The 15,820-nt window shown below is 43.2% G+C and overlaps 1 protein-coding gene across 1 annotated transcript in view; it reads left to right on the top strand.

Moving 5' to 3' along the window:
• Window positions 1-11,529: 11,529 nt before the first annotated feature.
• The window catches only part of Hsd17b4 (hydroxysteroid 17-beta dehydrogenase 4), a 78,189-nt gene continuing 73,898 nt past the window's right edge, over window positions 11,530-15,820 (top strand). Inside the window, exons 1-2 of the mRNA XM_028871814.1 lie at window positions 11,530-11,730; window positions 13,510-13,563. Coding sequence (XP_028727647.1) covers window positions 11,673-11,730; window positions 13,510-13,563 — 112 coding nt within the window. The 5' untranslated portion in view covers window positions 11,530-11,672. The remainder of the gene's footprint in view (window positions 11,731-13,509; window positions 13,564-15,820) is intronic.

Genomic DNA, 15,820 nt, shown 5'->3' on the forward strand with positions numbered 1-15,820 from the left:
CTTCTTCCCTCTACGAACTCTGGGTCCCAGTTGGCTTCCGCCCCTGCCTTTCTTCTCCACAGTGCCTAGACTACTTTCTGGCGGTGTTCAAATGAAATTCACATTTTCATTCAGCAAATGTGCTTGAACTCTTTGAAGACATATTCTAGATGGAATCTAGTGGGGGACAGAAAGGGAGCCCAGGGACAGGCCTGTAATTCCAGCATTTAGGATGCTGAGGCAGGAGGATGTTATCTTTGAAGCCAGGCAGGTAAGACACTGTCTCACAAAACAAAACAAACACAGAAAATGAAGTACCAGATATTTGGTGTTTTTATTGGGCTGTATCAGCCAGGGCCTGAGGAATCACAACCATCAAAGGGTCACAGTCATAACTGACATACCATTCTATTACTCTTCTAATATATTTTGGCTACTATTTCTGCTTGCAGCCTCTGACTAATTCTGCTGAGGAGAATCATCCTGCTTGGCTCTATTAACCATCCCTTTACCAGGCTACATTGTAATGAAAAACCAAATCCCAAGTGTTGCTGGATCCTAATGGCCCAGCTAGCTCAGTTGGTAGAGCATGGGACTCTTAATCCAGGGTTGTGGGTTTGAGCCCCATGTTGGGCACCAGATGTTGCTGAATCCTAATGGCTCCTCAAGGGAGGGAGTGAGAAGGCATGGTGTCAACGGCACAGACACCAGGAGTCAGGCAAGGGCAAACATCAGACTCATTTATTCAATAATGGGGAAGGCCTTATGTACCCTGCTCCTAGCACCTAAGCTGTGTCCCAGTCTGGTGGCATTGCGTGGTTGTCCTCCAATGCTGGGCATGATCAGGATGACAGTGATCAGGAACTCTGACAACACTTGTTTCTAGGCCCTCAGACAGACTCCAGGTTGGCTCACAAAGAAGTACATTGTATGCATGCTATAGCAACTGGTTTGAGTCAATTTCCTTGACCATACGGGCCTGTCCTACTACACCCAAGTCCCTGTGTGGTGCTTGGGTACAATGTGTTACCATTTATTGTAGCTTCTTTTTAGGATTTTTCTGAGGAGCAAAGGACCCAACAATGATGGGCATTGTAGTTGGAGATATGTCCTTATGTCATTCTAGAGCTCGAAGGTTACTACTGGTCCCTAATGTCATCTAATTGCTTGATGGCTGACTCAAAAGGTAATTGAATGGTTAAACCAGTGATCTAGACTCTGTGGCAAATCAGGGGACAGAGACAAACACTGAAAGGCGCCTTCAGCCTGGAGACAGGAACCCCCTGCTGTGGATTAGTATTAGTGGCATTCCTTCACCGAGTCAGTCTGGGAACACAGGCTGCTCCCAGTTTCCTCTACATCTCTTTGCAGCAGGATGCATGGATATTGGCTCTACCTTTTGTCAGCTTATGGATTGTTAGGAGAAAGAGGGCTAGAGTCGATGGAACAGAAGTTGTTGGTGTTTCCCAACACAGGGAAGTCTAGCTTGAACATACTTTCTGACCTGGTGTGATGGCTCGTGGCTGTAATCCCAACACTGAGAAAGGAGGACTGTCGTGAGTCCAAGGCCACCTTGAGCTACAGAGTGAGATCCTCTTCAAATACGTAATTAAATACACAGATGAATAAATAAATGAATGAATCCACACACTGAATGAGCTGTACCTGTGGCTCTTTACTCCCTCTTGTGGTGGTGTGTTGCCATTGTCATCTCTAACACACAAACCTGTTTGGCTGGATTAATCCCCTTAGTTCTTCACCAGCAGAATATAATTGGTGACCATCTTCAAGATTTGGTGGGCCATGCCCTTGAGTCTGAGTTGTTGCAATGATTTCAAGGTTCTCGTGTTATCTATCTATAAAAATCCTAGTTGTATTGTTGGTGAACTCATCATGTTTTAGGGCTGCCCATTTTAAGTCTTGCCTCAGAAGGCACCACCTCCCCACCATTATTATTTTCTAGTAAAATAGCAAAATCTAGAAAACCTGCCCAAGTTTTGAAATCTTGCTAAGCTGCTCATGGTTTTCAAGATGGTTTGAGCATCTTCTGGGTCCTGGCCTTCTGCAGAATAGAGAATCAGAGGAAAGCTGAATAAGGCAAAAACAATATTATAAGACAAAAATTGAAAGAGTAGGATATTTAGAGAAATACACAAACAGGAAGATGTTCTAGATATCTCAGTAACTAGGGTACAAGTAGTAAAGATACCAGTGAGAACATGCATGATGAAGATAATATGAACTACAGACTTGATCTAACGGCCATATGTAGAGCCTAAGCCCCAGACAACAAAGCACACATTCTTGTTAAATACATGTGGAATCCTTATTAACACTGCCAAAACAATAGTTCAGAAGGCCCGTCTGATATATTTCAAAAGATTGAAACCAGTGTGTCTTCTTTGATATGAATGCCTTAAGTTCAAAATCATCAGTAAGAAAGATTATTAGAAAATCTTCCTGTTTGGTAGCAAATAAATCTGTAAAGAACCAACACATGAAAAAAAAAAAAAGATATGAGAGAGCTGGGTACAGTGGTGGTGTGGGACTACAAGTCCATTGCATTGGAGGCTCAGGCATGATGGTTTTTACTTTTATACACTGGCCAGCACCGAGTGCCATCCCTATATGTTGCACTTTTGAAACAAGAATTGATGCGATCTCCTTACACTTCTAAACTAAGATTAACCCAGCTGTAATTCTCTCCTGAATCTTACTTTTGCCAAACGTACATAACTACCAGGATTGCAGCAACCGTCGCCTGCTCACCACATTTCGAAAACGCCAGCAGACGTTATCGAAAGCACCAATGACATTGCCAGATTCGGCACAATCCAGACCTGTGTAGCCGTCACCAGCCAAGTGATTTAAGACTATCTAGGGATGGAGCAATGAAAGAAGCTTCCTGTAATGCCTTTGGTGGATTTCCAGTCTACTGTTGCTAGCTGACCAGAGTTGATGAACCTAAACTCCATTGGGAAATATTTTCATGAACAGATTAGTTATGCTTCTGTGTGCTCCTTCTGATACCCTGCACTAACCCAAGGCTTTCTTCCAGCTGTGTTACAGCTACTGTCTCCACTGGGACTGGACTTTGAGGCCCAGTAAGGACATAGGACATAAACTTTGCCATGCCAAAGAATGTGTAAGTTTTTTTTTTCCTACAAACAACTTCCTTTCTCCTCCTGCTCCTTCTCTTCTACAGGACGTCACTATGCAGTTCAATTGGTCCCAAAACTCCTATATAGTCCCAACTTATGATCCTCCTGCCTCAGCATCTCCAGTCCTGGGGTAATGGGCTTGTGCCACCACACATGACTTCCCACAAAATGTTTCTTCCTATAGCAGAATCGGTGCATATTGTCCATTTATGGATGGGAAATAAGATAAAGGAGGAAGAAACTTAATCTCAGCACTTGGGAGGTAGATACAGGAGTTCGAGGTCATTCTCAGCTACATTAGCAAATCTGAAGCCAGCTTGGCCTACAAGAGACCCTATCTCAAAAAACAAAACAAAACAAAACAAATGGAGGACAAACTAAATAAAAAACAAAACAAACCCCACAATATTTGGGTTTAATGGCTCATGCCTTTAATCCCAGCATTCAGAAAGCAGAGGCAAGAGGGTTTCTAAGAGTTTGGAGTCAGCCTGGTCTACATAGCAAGTTCTAGTCCAGCAAGAACTACACAGTGAGACTAACTAATAAAACAAAACAAAACAAAGAATCCAACCAAACAACATCACCACAAAAACCAAACTAAACCAAACAACCTGTGTTATATTCATTTTACCTGCTGCGTTTGAGAGGAAACCAAATCTAAACTTTGGCAAGATGCAGCTGTCTTGGTTACTGTGTCCCCTAGGGGATTCCTTGTGACGTTCGAAGAAAGACATTTCCATTTCCATCCATGACTTGACCTGATTTATGCAGTGATAATTCTTGGACAGCTTAAATTATCCCCAAATCAATCGATTTTCTTATTTACCTCTGCTACTGAGGTCTAAGTGTGAACTCAGCCTGTAAAAGCTGCAGCCGAAACCCAGCTCTTTACTCAATGACGGTGTTTCGATTAGTTGGGAAATGAAAATTTTATCTCACTACTTCAGATTTTTATTCCAAGAAGGTAGTTCTCACGAGTTACCACAGGTGACACCAATATGTTTGTTTAAAGGTTCAGTGCGGGTCTCTCCCTATTTCACACACCTAGCTCTTCAGCTGGAGACAGGAAAGTGAAGACCACAGGAGTCAAGTCTTATAGATGGAAAAGGTTTACTTCATCCCTACTGCCCAGTCCCAAGTCTATCCAGGATCCCCCTTCATGTCTTCAGTGATAATCTGGGCCAAGCTGTCAGACAAGAAAGGGGATGGCTGAGTTGCTTACCATCTGAGAAACCGTCTTGGCAGCTTCCTGGTCCACATGTTAAAAGAAAGGAAATAGAAGGAAGAAGCCTCTGGAGAGATGTAGGAAGTGAAGAGAAATGGCAGGGGCTTGTTATTATTGCATCTCTCCTATGGTATCTTTCCTTCCTTCCTTCCTTCCTTCCTTCCTTCCTTCCTTCCTTCCTTCCCTTTCTGAGACAGGGTTTCTCTGTGTAGTTTTGGTGCCTGTCTTGGATCTTGCTCTGTAGACCAGGCTGGCCTCGAACTCACAGAGATCAGCCTGGCTCTGCCTCCCAAGTGCTGGGATTAAAGGTCTGTGACACCACTGCCTGGCTCTGAAAAGATTTATTTATTTTATGTATATGGTGCTCTATCTACATGTACACCTTGAACGCCAGAAGAGGGCATCAGATCCCATCATAGATGGTTGTGAGCCACCATGCGGTTGCTGGGAATTGAATACAGGATCTTTGGAAGAGCTGCCAATGCTCTTAACCACTAACCTTTTTTTTTTTTTTTTTTTAATGTATACAGTGTTCTGCCTGCATGTGTTCTTGCAGGCCAGAAGAAGGCACCAGAACTCATTAGGGATGGTTGTGAGCCACCATGTGGTTGCTGGGAATTGAACTCAGGATCTTTGGAAGAGCAGTAGGTGCTCTAACTGCTGAGTCATCTCTCAGCCCTATTCTTATCCATTCTTATGTGGTTCACTCAGGGAACATCTCTGACGTTCTCCAATCATTGATCATTCCTCTTTGAGGAGAAATATAAATTATGTGGTCTCTCAGAGGGTTGAGAAGTGTCTTCTCTTCTGTTTACTGTGACCAAATATAAAACATGGTTTAAAGTTTAGAAACATTTAAATTTAAATCAACTAATGATTGACTCTGGATAAGCTTGTTTAAACACATTCTCTGTGGCACCTGCTGCTGACCTTTCCATTGTCTACTCATCTTTTCGCGCATGCTATCTTATGGACAATTTTTGAATAGAAAAATTATGTTTTAAGGGGCTGGGGGCTTAGCTCAGTGGTGGAGCACATCCAGCTTGTACAAGACTCTGGGTTTAATCCTTAGTGCTTTAAAAATAATTTTTTATTATAATAATTTGACTCACATAGAAGTTGCTAAATTAGCAGGGCGACGGTGGCACACGCCTTTAATCCCAGCACTCAGGAGGCAGAGCCAGGTGGATCTCTGTGAGTTCGAGGCCAGCCTGGTCTACAGAGCGAGATCCAGGACAGGCACCAAAACTACACAGAGAAACCCTGTCTTGAAAAACAAAAACAAACAAACAAAAAAAAGTTGCTAAATTAGTGCAGAGAGTAGATACATTACAGCAGGCGTGAAGAACTCTTAAGTCCATGTACAGATGTAAGATGATTTAGAGGCTAGCTAGATTTGAGCTGAAGCCAAGTGCAGGTGGGTTGAGGACCCCTGAGGGAATGAACTAGAATCTTTATTTGTCACGGTCTGTATCACGCTGACCTTAAGGAAACCTCTAGTCTACTAAGTTTTCCCTCTATGCTAGTGTGCATTTAGTCTAGAAGACAGAAAAAAAGAAAAATCCCACAGGTCATTTATTTACCCTAAATGCACCAAGATATCTTTGTTTTGTTTTTGGCAGAGTCTGACTATTTAGTCCTGTCTGGCCTGGAACTCTCTACGTAGACCTGCCAGTGGCCATGTCAGAGGAGCAGCAGGTGGCAATTGACTTCAGGGCATTGGCCTATCAGCATGCAAGGCACTGATGGGTGCATCTCTGATAGGCAAAGCCCTGAGAGCCTTGGCCCCAGAATGGCTCTTGCTACTGCTGTGCCTTCCTTCACATGTTTGCCGCTGCCATTTTTCTCTGGTAACTGGCATGGTGTGAATGGGCTTGGGGCGATCCCCACTGCCCTTAATGTGGTGTGATCATTTCATGGAAATATCCTGTTCTGGTGGGCATTTTTACCTGTGGATTATTATGAAGATGGTTTCCTCCTAACCTGCACTGTTTAACTGACGCAATGATTTTATGCAATGATAGTGTTAGTTTAAATAGGATGTTGATGATTGAGGGTCTTTAATAAATATAGTAAGAGATTATGATAGAGGTTAGCTTAGTGGAAAAACTAATATAGGTTGTGGTGTTGCCACTGCCCCTGCTGAAGCAGGGGCTGCAGAGGATAGGAAATAAGAACAAGGAAATGTCACACAGCTGGTTTCCCTTAAGGAGCCACATAGACTGTGGCTTAGGTTAATGATTACGAAAAACAACTGAGTCCCAGAAGCTAAGACAGCTCAAGTTCTTTTAATATTAATGTTGAGAGATGTGTTCGTGGGTTTCAGTGTGCACCAGGGCTAAAACAGAGCTTTAAATATGACTTATGGTTAGATTAAGATGTTTCTGTTAATGGATTTGAGGTAGAAAATCTTGGAACACAATTTAAAGTTTAGAAAGGCACACTTTTAATAGTCAAGTGAGGGACTCGTTGAGGACAGGGAACAAGGACAGTGACAGCCTGACTATTGCTGGCTGATGTGACTTCCGTGCTTGGTGATCATGGGTGATTATTAATTCCTTGGGTCTTTACTAAATATAGTAAGGGATTATTTTATTATTTTGTTATTAATTATTAATAATTTCTGCCCTCAGCTTCCTGATACAAAAACTGTTGATAAGTGGGTATGCACCCCAAGGATTTAAAATAGACCTGACTGGTTGTTTTTCATCTGTAAAACTTTAGATTTCTGATTTCTTTAAGATTTTTTTTTTTTTATAAGATTACCTTTTGAGGGCTGGAAAGATGGCTCAGAAGTTAAGAGTACCGCTTGCTCTTCCAAAGGTCCTGAGTTCAATTCCCAGCAATCACATGGTGGCTCACAACCATCTGTAATGAGATCTGGCGCCCTCTTCTGGCCTGCAGAGATATGTGCAGACAGAACACTATATACATAATAAATGAATAAATCTAAAAAAAAAGATTACCTTTTGAGATAAACAAAGTGATTAGTCCTTTTTTTTTTTTTTTTTTTTTTTTTTTTTTGTAACCACAAAATACAGCCTGCCAGTAAAAGAACTGGCTGAGAAAAACACCTTGCTTACTTATACTCTGATAATCTATAACAAGTTGCTTGGGTGTGAATGTATGTAGGTTCTTGGGGCAACTTGTTTTTCACCTATAATACATAAGATGTTTAATCATGTAAGGAATATGGAAAACATGTTGTTTTTTACTTGTACTCATTGTAGTCATTCACTTAAAAATAGATTGAAACCACATTGTAATTTTTATATTGCTTGAAGGAGTTTGCTGGGGTATATAAGCTATAAGGAAAGAAATAAAGTTAGCTAGAAGGAAGACATCAAGAGAGACAAAAGGGAAACATCAGGGTAGAAGAACAGAACAGAAAAGAAAGAGAGTGGAACTAACAACAGTAAAAATAATAAAATAAAGAACTAAGCTGTGACCCTCAGAAAAGCCCTCGTGTGTCTACTGGTCTGTCCAATTGTCAACTCCTCTTCAGTTTCTCCGACCTGTAGAAGCCTTGCCATTCATCAGCACCCTAGGGGAGATCCTGACATGTTGGAGATGTGTGTGTGTGTGTGTGTGTGTGTGTGTGTGTGTGTGTGTGTGTGTTTCCCTTTTTCACTGGGCCCAGAGAATTAAGTTCTGCTCCCTCAGATAGAAAAGTCAAGCTGACTGTTGGGTCTACCTCAAACCCTGAGCTGTTAGAGGCTGGTTCTCACGGCAGTGGTATAGACCAGACTGGCCTTGAACACATAAGGATCCACCTGCCTCTGTCTTTGAAGAGCTGGGATTAAAGGCATGTGCCACCATAACTGGACCAATGTGCTTTTAATTAGTAAATATAAATCTCTTTCTTCTAGGACTCTAGGGCAAGATAAGACAATTACATACACATATACACATTATACAATTATATGCAATATATATACACATATACAATTATATACACATAAGTATAGATAAATCCATACTTATGATGTTGCAAACCTCTTCGTAGCATATTAAATCAAACACCTCCTTCTACTTTTATTATTGTAATTTCTAAATATGTAAGCATTCATATTCTAAACATATTTATTTGAAGACTTACTTTGTCACCTGCTTTTACCTATTTCTGTTGGCTGTGGTCCAGGACAAGCTAGAAATAGCCAGGGCTGGGTTTTAAGATTGAGATTGGCTAGTGGAATACCAAGGGAGATTATAAGACAAGATCACAGCTGACATTCTGCAGTGGTTACTTTGAGACCTGAGCTACCCCAAACACCCGTTGGAAGACATTGCTGGCTGGTCAGAGGTCGCAGCTTCCCTGTGGCCTAGCTGCTTATCTCAATAAGCTCCCTCCCTCCAGTAGAACTTTCTGTCTCTACCTGCCCTTATCTGGATGTCCCCGGGTCTTATCTAAAAGCTGTTTCTAAAACCAGATGCCCGATTCATCTTTACCTTGACTCTGGGCACAGATCTCTGCTAAGGAGACTTGTGCTAGGAACTCTGCTGTAGGACCCTACGGCCACATACTATGTCTTGTGATAGGAGCGAGCCACTTAATGCAAATTAGGGTTTGTCCCCAGGCTCCCCAATCCTGTATATTCCTTATATCGGGAATAAAATTGAGCTGATTTACCGAAATCTGTCTCCAGGAGGGCTGTGTCTGTTCATGCTCATGGGCGGCCAGAGCTTTCTGTTGCCTTGTCTACCTCTTTCCCCGTCGACCTGGTGGCCAACAGGCCCGGGGCTGGGGTCGGGGGAGATCCCCGCAAACACCAATACACATAATCAAGTATTCCCCCTTGAGCTAGCTTGAGGAAGTTTGGCTCCTCATTGTCACTGCAGCTGTAGAGGCTTCACCAGAGTGGCTCAGGGCCATGAAACCCACACACTGTTACAGAGTGGTCGCTGAGCTCATGCCTGAGTCAGGTTCCCGATTCCCTAGACTAATTTTTATATTTTAACTTAAGCTAGTCTTTAAAAATGCTCGCACACTGGGCTGTGCGCGGTCAGTAAGGAAAGCAGGAAACCCAGCTAGGCGCGGGACAGACGTGCCTTCTGTGGGGAGGTGGCCTCTACTCTCATGGTTGGAAGCCACTGGGTCCGAGAAAAGGTCCCAAGGTCCCGGGCTGGACGAGCCCTTGGCATACTGTACTTCCTCTCTGCTTCCCTTCTTAACCACTGTCTGTGGGTGCTGGGCTTAAGGCAGAGCCTGGAGCCGGGTAGGCAAGTGTCACTGGCTCCATATCCTGCCCCCCTCCCTCTTAACTTTCTCCATTGGCTCTGCCTTTCTAGTCGAGAATTGTGCATAAAATAGTGTGTTCACAGTCTGAGTGAAGGAGGTTGGCTTTACCGACAGAGAAAGACTTAAAAAAAAAAAAAAAAGCAGAACAGAAAGCAAAGTGGATTGGTAATTTCAAAATTATTTTCCTTGCAAGGAAAGTATAGGAGTCAGGACAATGGGTACATAAGGGGTTACTTTATTTTATGTAGATTGAGCTGGAGAGAACTTCATTACCTTGGCAACTGAAACTTTCCGTTTGGAAAATTTGGCAGTTAGCTGGCTAATTTTTTCAAGGACTAAAAATCTTAAAAAAAAAAAAAATTATGTTGAACCCAGGATCTCACTCATGCCCGGCAAACTTTCCGCCACTGAGCTGCATCCCCCCACCCACCTTTTATCTTGAGTCTTGTATGCTCTCTGAGCTGGTCTGTTTGGGTTTCAGTGAACATGGGGATTCAAGGGTCAAACGCGATAAGCAGATTTGAACAGATGCCTGTGAGAACAAAGTACTGGCTGAGCTTTGAGCTGTCAGTGAAAGGCGGTGAACTTCGGAGTCGGGTTAGGCATCGACTCCTCTTGCTCTGCTGGAGCACGGAAGCCACCTTTCCAGATCTCAGAGCTAAAGTTGTTGGCTAGGTACCTCCCCCAGAGTCTTCACTCTCTTTCCTCAAACACAACAACTGACTAAAACCGAGGCCATTTTCTCTTTCAGGAGCGGCTCTTCCCGTTGTTTGCTTTGATGGCTGACCCACCATAACATAGCTTGTCAAGGCAGAGTATGTCTTTTAGTTCCTTCCCCCTCACACCCAACGACCCAGAAAGACCTATTCACGCCATTCGAAATGCACCCCAAATTTTCCTCTTCAACATTTCCCCTTCTGTCCTCATTTATCTCTTCCCAGGTCTTTTAGACATTCTTGCCCATCTCTACTCAGCCCTCCTTAAAAGGACAAAGGGACCTTTCCATAAGGAAATGTATTCTAACCACCCTCCGGAGTAATCCTGCTCAGAACCATTTTCTGCAGGTAATTCATACATTGAATATGATCTAACTAGCTCTGTTTAGTTTTGTGGCTCCATTCTCTTCCTGCCCCCACCTAGCTAGTACCTCCCCTCCCTATCACGCTCCCCCCCAATTTAAACACTTCTGCTTCACTTCCTTGGGACGGTCTTTCTTTTTCTCTCCATGGGTGCATAGTGTTCCTTGATGTTGCCGCCATCCGTCAGCACACCTACACACTTTTCTCACAAGTCCTATCAGGCTGCAGTGCTACTAAAAGTTAATCAGCACACTGCCAATAGCATCCATATAGCCTTTTTGCTCAGCTGTAAGTTTGTTTCTAAGACCTGGTTGCTCAATATTTGTTGAATAAATGACTGACACTGTGTGGCTGTTCCCAACATGTAAATACTAAACTCATTTAGCCGCACTTTTTTTTTTTTTTCTCCACTGAGTCTGTTTGGGAAAGGCGGGGGGGGGGGGGGGGGGGGGGCGGCTCCAGCATTCTGAGTTTTGACAGTTTCAGAATGATTTTCATATAGTAGATCCAGGGGATACACTCTGAGAAGTCTTGATCACTGCTACGAAGGATAACTTTCTTTTTTAGAAGCTATGTCAAAAAGCCTCTCCTGAATGGAAGCCAAGTACTATTTATCTAGGTCAGTGGCTGAACTCAGATCACGTTGTTGAGTGAATGACGAAGCTATAGGGAGATATATGCAAGGAGAGTGCGGCACCAGCCATTTCGCCACACAGATCTTGGCAGCCCTCTCTTCTAAAAGAATTTCCAGGCCAATTCTCTCGGACAGATTTTTCTCACTAAGTGGAATCGTCCTGGACTACATTTCCCAGGATGCCAAGCCAGCCCCCCCATCCTTCCACGCAGGCGCACTTGGAAACAGACGCCAATTTCCTGAAACCCGTAGGTCGCTTGCCGGCGTCCCGCCCCTTCTCTCCCCGCTCGCTGTCCTGGTCTGGCAGAGCGTACCCAGGGGCACTGCCAGGGTGTGCGTGGTGCAGGCTAGACTCATGGCTTCGCCGCTGAGGTTCGACGGGCGTGTGGTCCTGGTCACCGGCGCCGGGGGAGGTGAGCCTCGCGCGGGGCCCACTGTCCCGATGGCAGGGCTGCGGCGTGCAGCTGCGGGCTGCGGAGAGCTCGTGCGGGATTGAGAGGGACCCGGGTGGGCAGGGTCACTGGGCACACTGGGGCACTGGCCATGCAGACAGGGAGTCCCCAGCCGGGAGGGAGCTTCCAGGGCCCGCGGCTTTCCCAGGGGAGATGTCAGCAAGATTGCTTGGTGCACCACTGGGTAAAAGTTCGTCCCCTCTCGTGCGTGGGCATGGAGCGTGAGTTTTGCTGCCTTTGGACGCTTAGGCCGCTGTCAAGTCACATATGGGCTTAAAAAGACTTCTTGGACCTGGCGTTCCACCCAGGGGACTGAGATGCCAGCCCCTTGACTTTGAAAGGTCGGTCGTTGAGTGTTTGTTTCCCTCTGTCTCATGATTCAAGTTCTTGAGAGGGCCGCACACACCAAAGTTCACCGGGAATTGTGGCAAAGGTCTCACACTCAAATGTGTGAAAGGGCGAGAGATGATACGGGGATAAGGTGAGAGGAGAACTTGAGAGCAAAGGCATTTCTGAAGTGAGCCAGGCAGTGGGAAAGCTGCCAATCTTTTATTTCAAAATAAGAGGATTGTAATTGAAGCAACGCTAATTTTAAAGGACAGGAAATTAACTCACACTGTGGTAGATGTTTTGCAGTGAAATTTCTGGATTAGTTTCACCCCAGTGAGTGGCCTCTAACCTCCAAGTATAGGGTATTGACTTAATGGACCTTTGATCTCTCGCTCTTATACTTAAAGGGACTCTCATGCACCATTCATTATTATTGAGACAGGGTCTCATCTATCCCAAGCCAGCTTTAAACTCCTGATCGTCCTCCCTCCATCTCCCAAGGGCTGTCATTACCATGTCTGCCACCAACACTGGGAAAAGTCTGATTAATATATCCATTTTGGTTTATTTGTATACATATTTATCAATTTACCCCAAATATAAATTTCCTATTAAGCTTCTCCACTTAGCAATGAAATGTATCAACTAAAATTGAGAAAAAAGTTAAATAAGTTTAAGCCAGACAAGAAAAATCTTCCATCCGTGGTTGCTAGTCTCCCTGGTCAATTCCCCAAAGCTCATCTCTACTTGCCAGTCTCAGGTATTCAGAGTTAAAATGATTTGCAGTTGACAGTGGCATATTCAAGGTTCAGCACAGGTTCTAGAAATTACTAGATAGTTTGGAAAAGGAAAGAATTCAGCAGAAGCATTTGGGTTTGGGTTGGGGTTTTGGAAGTCACCCCTTTGATCTGTCATTGGATCTCTGCCATAGTCTAAGTGGCCTAGGACATCGGGGACTTGAAAGTATGGGAGCTGCCATTCAAGGATTAGGAGACTAGATCAAGAAGTTACCTTTCCAGGCCCTGTTTTTTAAATATGAGGATATTTCAAGAAAAGTAGCTTCTTAAGCAGCAAATGCCAGAGCCCTGGTAACGTGGTATCTTTGTCATTTCTACTTTTAAAATTTCATGAACATTCACTTAGTGATGGACTCCAGTTCACACTTGGCGTCTAGCAGCCAGGGAGGATGCTAGGGAATGGTGGGGGAAATAGATGGGAAAATATGGTTCTAACTTTTCTAACTTTCGCAGCCAGAAGGAGGGTGGACAGGATATTGAGAGTTCCAGGGAAGATGCTGCCTGCTATTGTAACTTAAATGTTGACTTGTTATTTTAAAATGGAGATCAAGTTTCATGAACTAAAATAGTCATACTGACATTTCCCAACTTTCTCTTTATTTTGTTTGACTAGGATTGGGCCGAGCTTATGCCTTGGCTTTTGCAGAAAGAGGAGCATTAGTTGTTGGTAAGTTATGGTTTTCTTTTAAATTAGTAGCTGTCAGCAAAAACACAGTTTTCACAAGTGCCCTTTGTCCTCCTAGTACACACAATTAATTAAGGTTTAATTTCATAGTTTTTACTTCTGTCAGAGAATTTTTGAGTTTAAGGCTTTTTTTCCTTTTCAAAAGTTGCCTTATTTATTTATTTATTTTAAAAATCTGGTTTGTGGAGATTACAGGTATCCATCACCATGCCCGGCTTTACTCACTTTCTAAAGTGAACTATTTTTGTAGACTTTTTCATTTACAAGAATTGATAAAGAAGTATAAACATTGATTCTTGGCTTTAGTCTTATGGGTTTGTTACTTTTTGAGGTAGGAGCTCATCCCTTGATGAGAGATGAAAGGAGAAGCCTTCAGTAAATACCTTGGTAAAAAGTAAATAATTGAAGTTGGAAGTTTGGAGTCAGGAGGCCATAACGATGAGTTATCTATCTCTTAAAAACAATTTGAATGGAAACCTTTTTAAAACTTAAAAAAGAATTGAATCCTGATGTCAACTATGTGAGTGTTAGTTCAATGATGGGGTGGAGACTGATGGAAAGGTGAGATCTTGTAGAGTACTGAAGGATTTAGTAACCCGCATAGCTAGGATTGGCCTCGTGTGTTTGTCCATAGTTGGGAATGAATGAGTGCTAGATCAGGGGTATATATCTGCAGGGCAGATGATCCGCCCTGATGATATGTTGAAGCGTATTTGATGAAACTGTCAGCTGGCAGTGGCCTCCTAAACGTGGACACTGTAATATTTGGCAAAGATGTATATTTCAGTCTCTCTTTGACAGGTCTTCTTGAGGATGTTTCATGGCCAGGCCTGCAGATACGTGCTGTTACTATTTTTTCTTTCTTCACGTGCTATGAAGTTCTTAGTATTTCTACCGTTTAACCTGTTTATTTATCATGTAAATTCTACTCACAGATCTCGTTCAATCTTTCCTGTCTCCTAACGGACCCTAGAATATTTCTGTTTGCAAAGAGAGCATTTTGGTCGTTGGTGCTTTTATTGTTGATAAGTTCTTTTCTGGAGGAGAGGCTGCATGAATCCCTCTTCCCACTTTTGTTTTAACTAAGAAATGAACAAAGTATGTAAACTTGTTTTAAGCCAGGGGTTATGGGGATCCTTGTAATCCTAGTACTTAGGAGGTTGAGACAGGAGGATCAGAAAGAAGTTCAAGGCCAGCCTAAGTTACATGAGAAACTCTCTCAGAAACAAAAACAACCCAAAACAAACAAGCAAAGACTCTCCTCAAAACCAAACCCTAAACCCCAGAACAGCAAACCAAACACATACAATTGCATAGACACCTTCCACCCCCACACCACCAGTCTTTTTTCTTAAATAATTTCACAGCAGGCAAGCTTGGGCTCTACAGTCAAGCTCTTTCTTAGAGTGTTAAAGGAAATAAACTACAGTGCTGTAAGAGTGCACATCAGTTCTGGTTTTCCTATAGCCTTTGAATATGTCAAATTCAGATGGTGAGTGTTTGAGTTCAAAGAAGAGATCAAATATACCAAGGCAGCATGCTATTCATTCTCTCATTGCCTTGGGATGGTTGTTGTGGTATTGCGAAAAGTCCTAGGTGAAAGTTCTAGAAGGTAGAATTCAAGTATTTGCTGAACATGGTAGAAACTGTTTTAGTTAGTTGTTAAAGGGCAGGATTCAGTCTTTGTGAAGCTACAGACAGACAGATACACACACACACACACACACACACACACACACACACACACACTCACACACACTTTTAAATTCTGAGACAGTTCTTTGTAGCCCAGCCTGTCCTGGAATTTGTTATTAACCCTGGCTGGCATTCATCATGCAGTCTTTCTGCTTCAGCTTCCCAAAAGCCGGGTTACAGGTGTGCACCACCACACCAGGCTTGATACCGCAGACCTTTTTGATGGTTGCTTACCTTTTTTTTCATCTGCGACTTTGCTGAGAACGTTGTGGGCCACCAGGGCAGTTTGTTCCCATCTAATCAGTACTGTTGCTCTTCTTCAGCATTAAAAACAAAAAGCATCGATATCTTGCTTCAAGGCCTCAAGGTTGCAGCATAGAGTGCTGACCTTTTTGTTAATTGTTTTTGTTCATTGCGATGATTCAGCTTATCTTGTTTCCAGAAGATTGACCTATCATAGATCCTGTAATTGGCTCAGAGGACAGTAAGAAGTAAAGTAGCTTGTCTCCCATCTAAATCATCTTATGCTAGATTATAATGAGTT

Source organism: Peromyscus leucopus, chromosome 19, assembly GCF_004664715.2.
Source record: "Peromyscus leucopus breed LL Stock chromosome 19, UCI_PerLeu_2.1, whole genome shotgun sequence".
Taxonomy (NCBI): Eukaryota; Metazoa; Chordata; class Mammalia; order Rodentia; family Cricetidae; genus Peromyscus; species Peromyscus leucopus.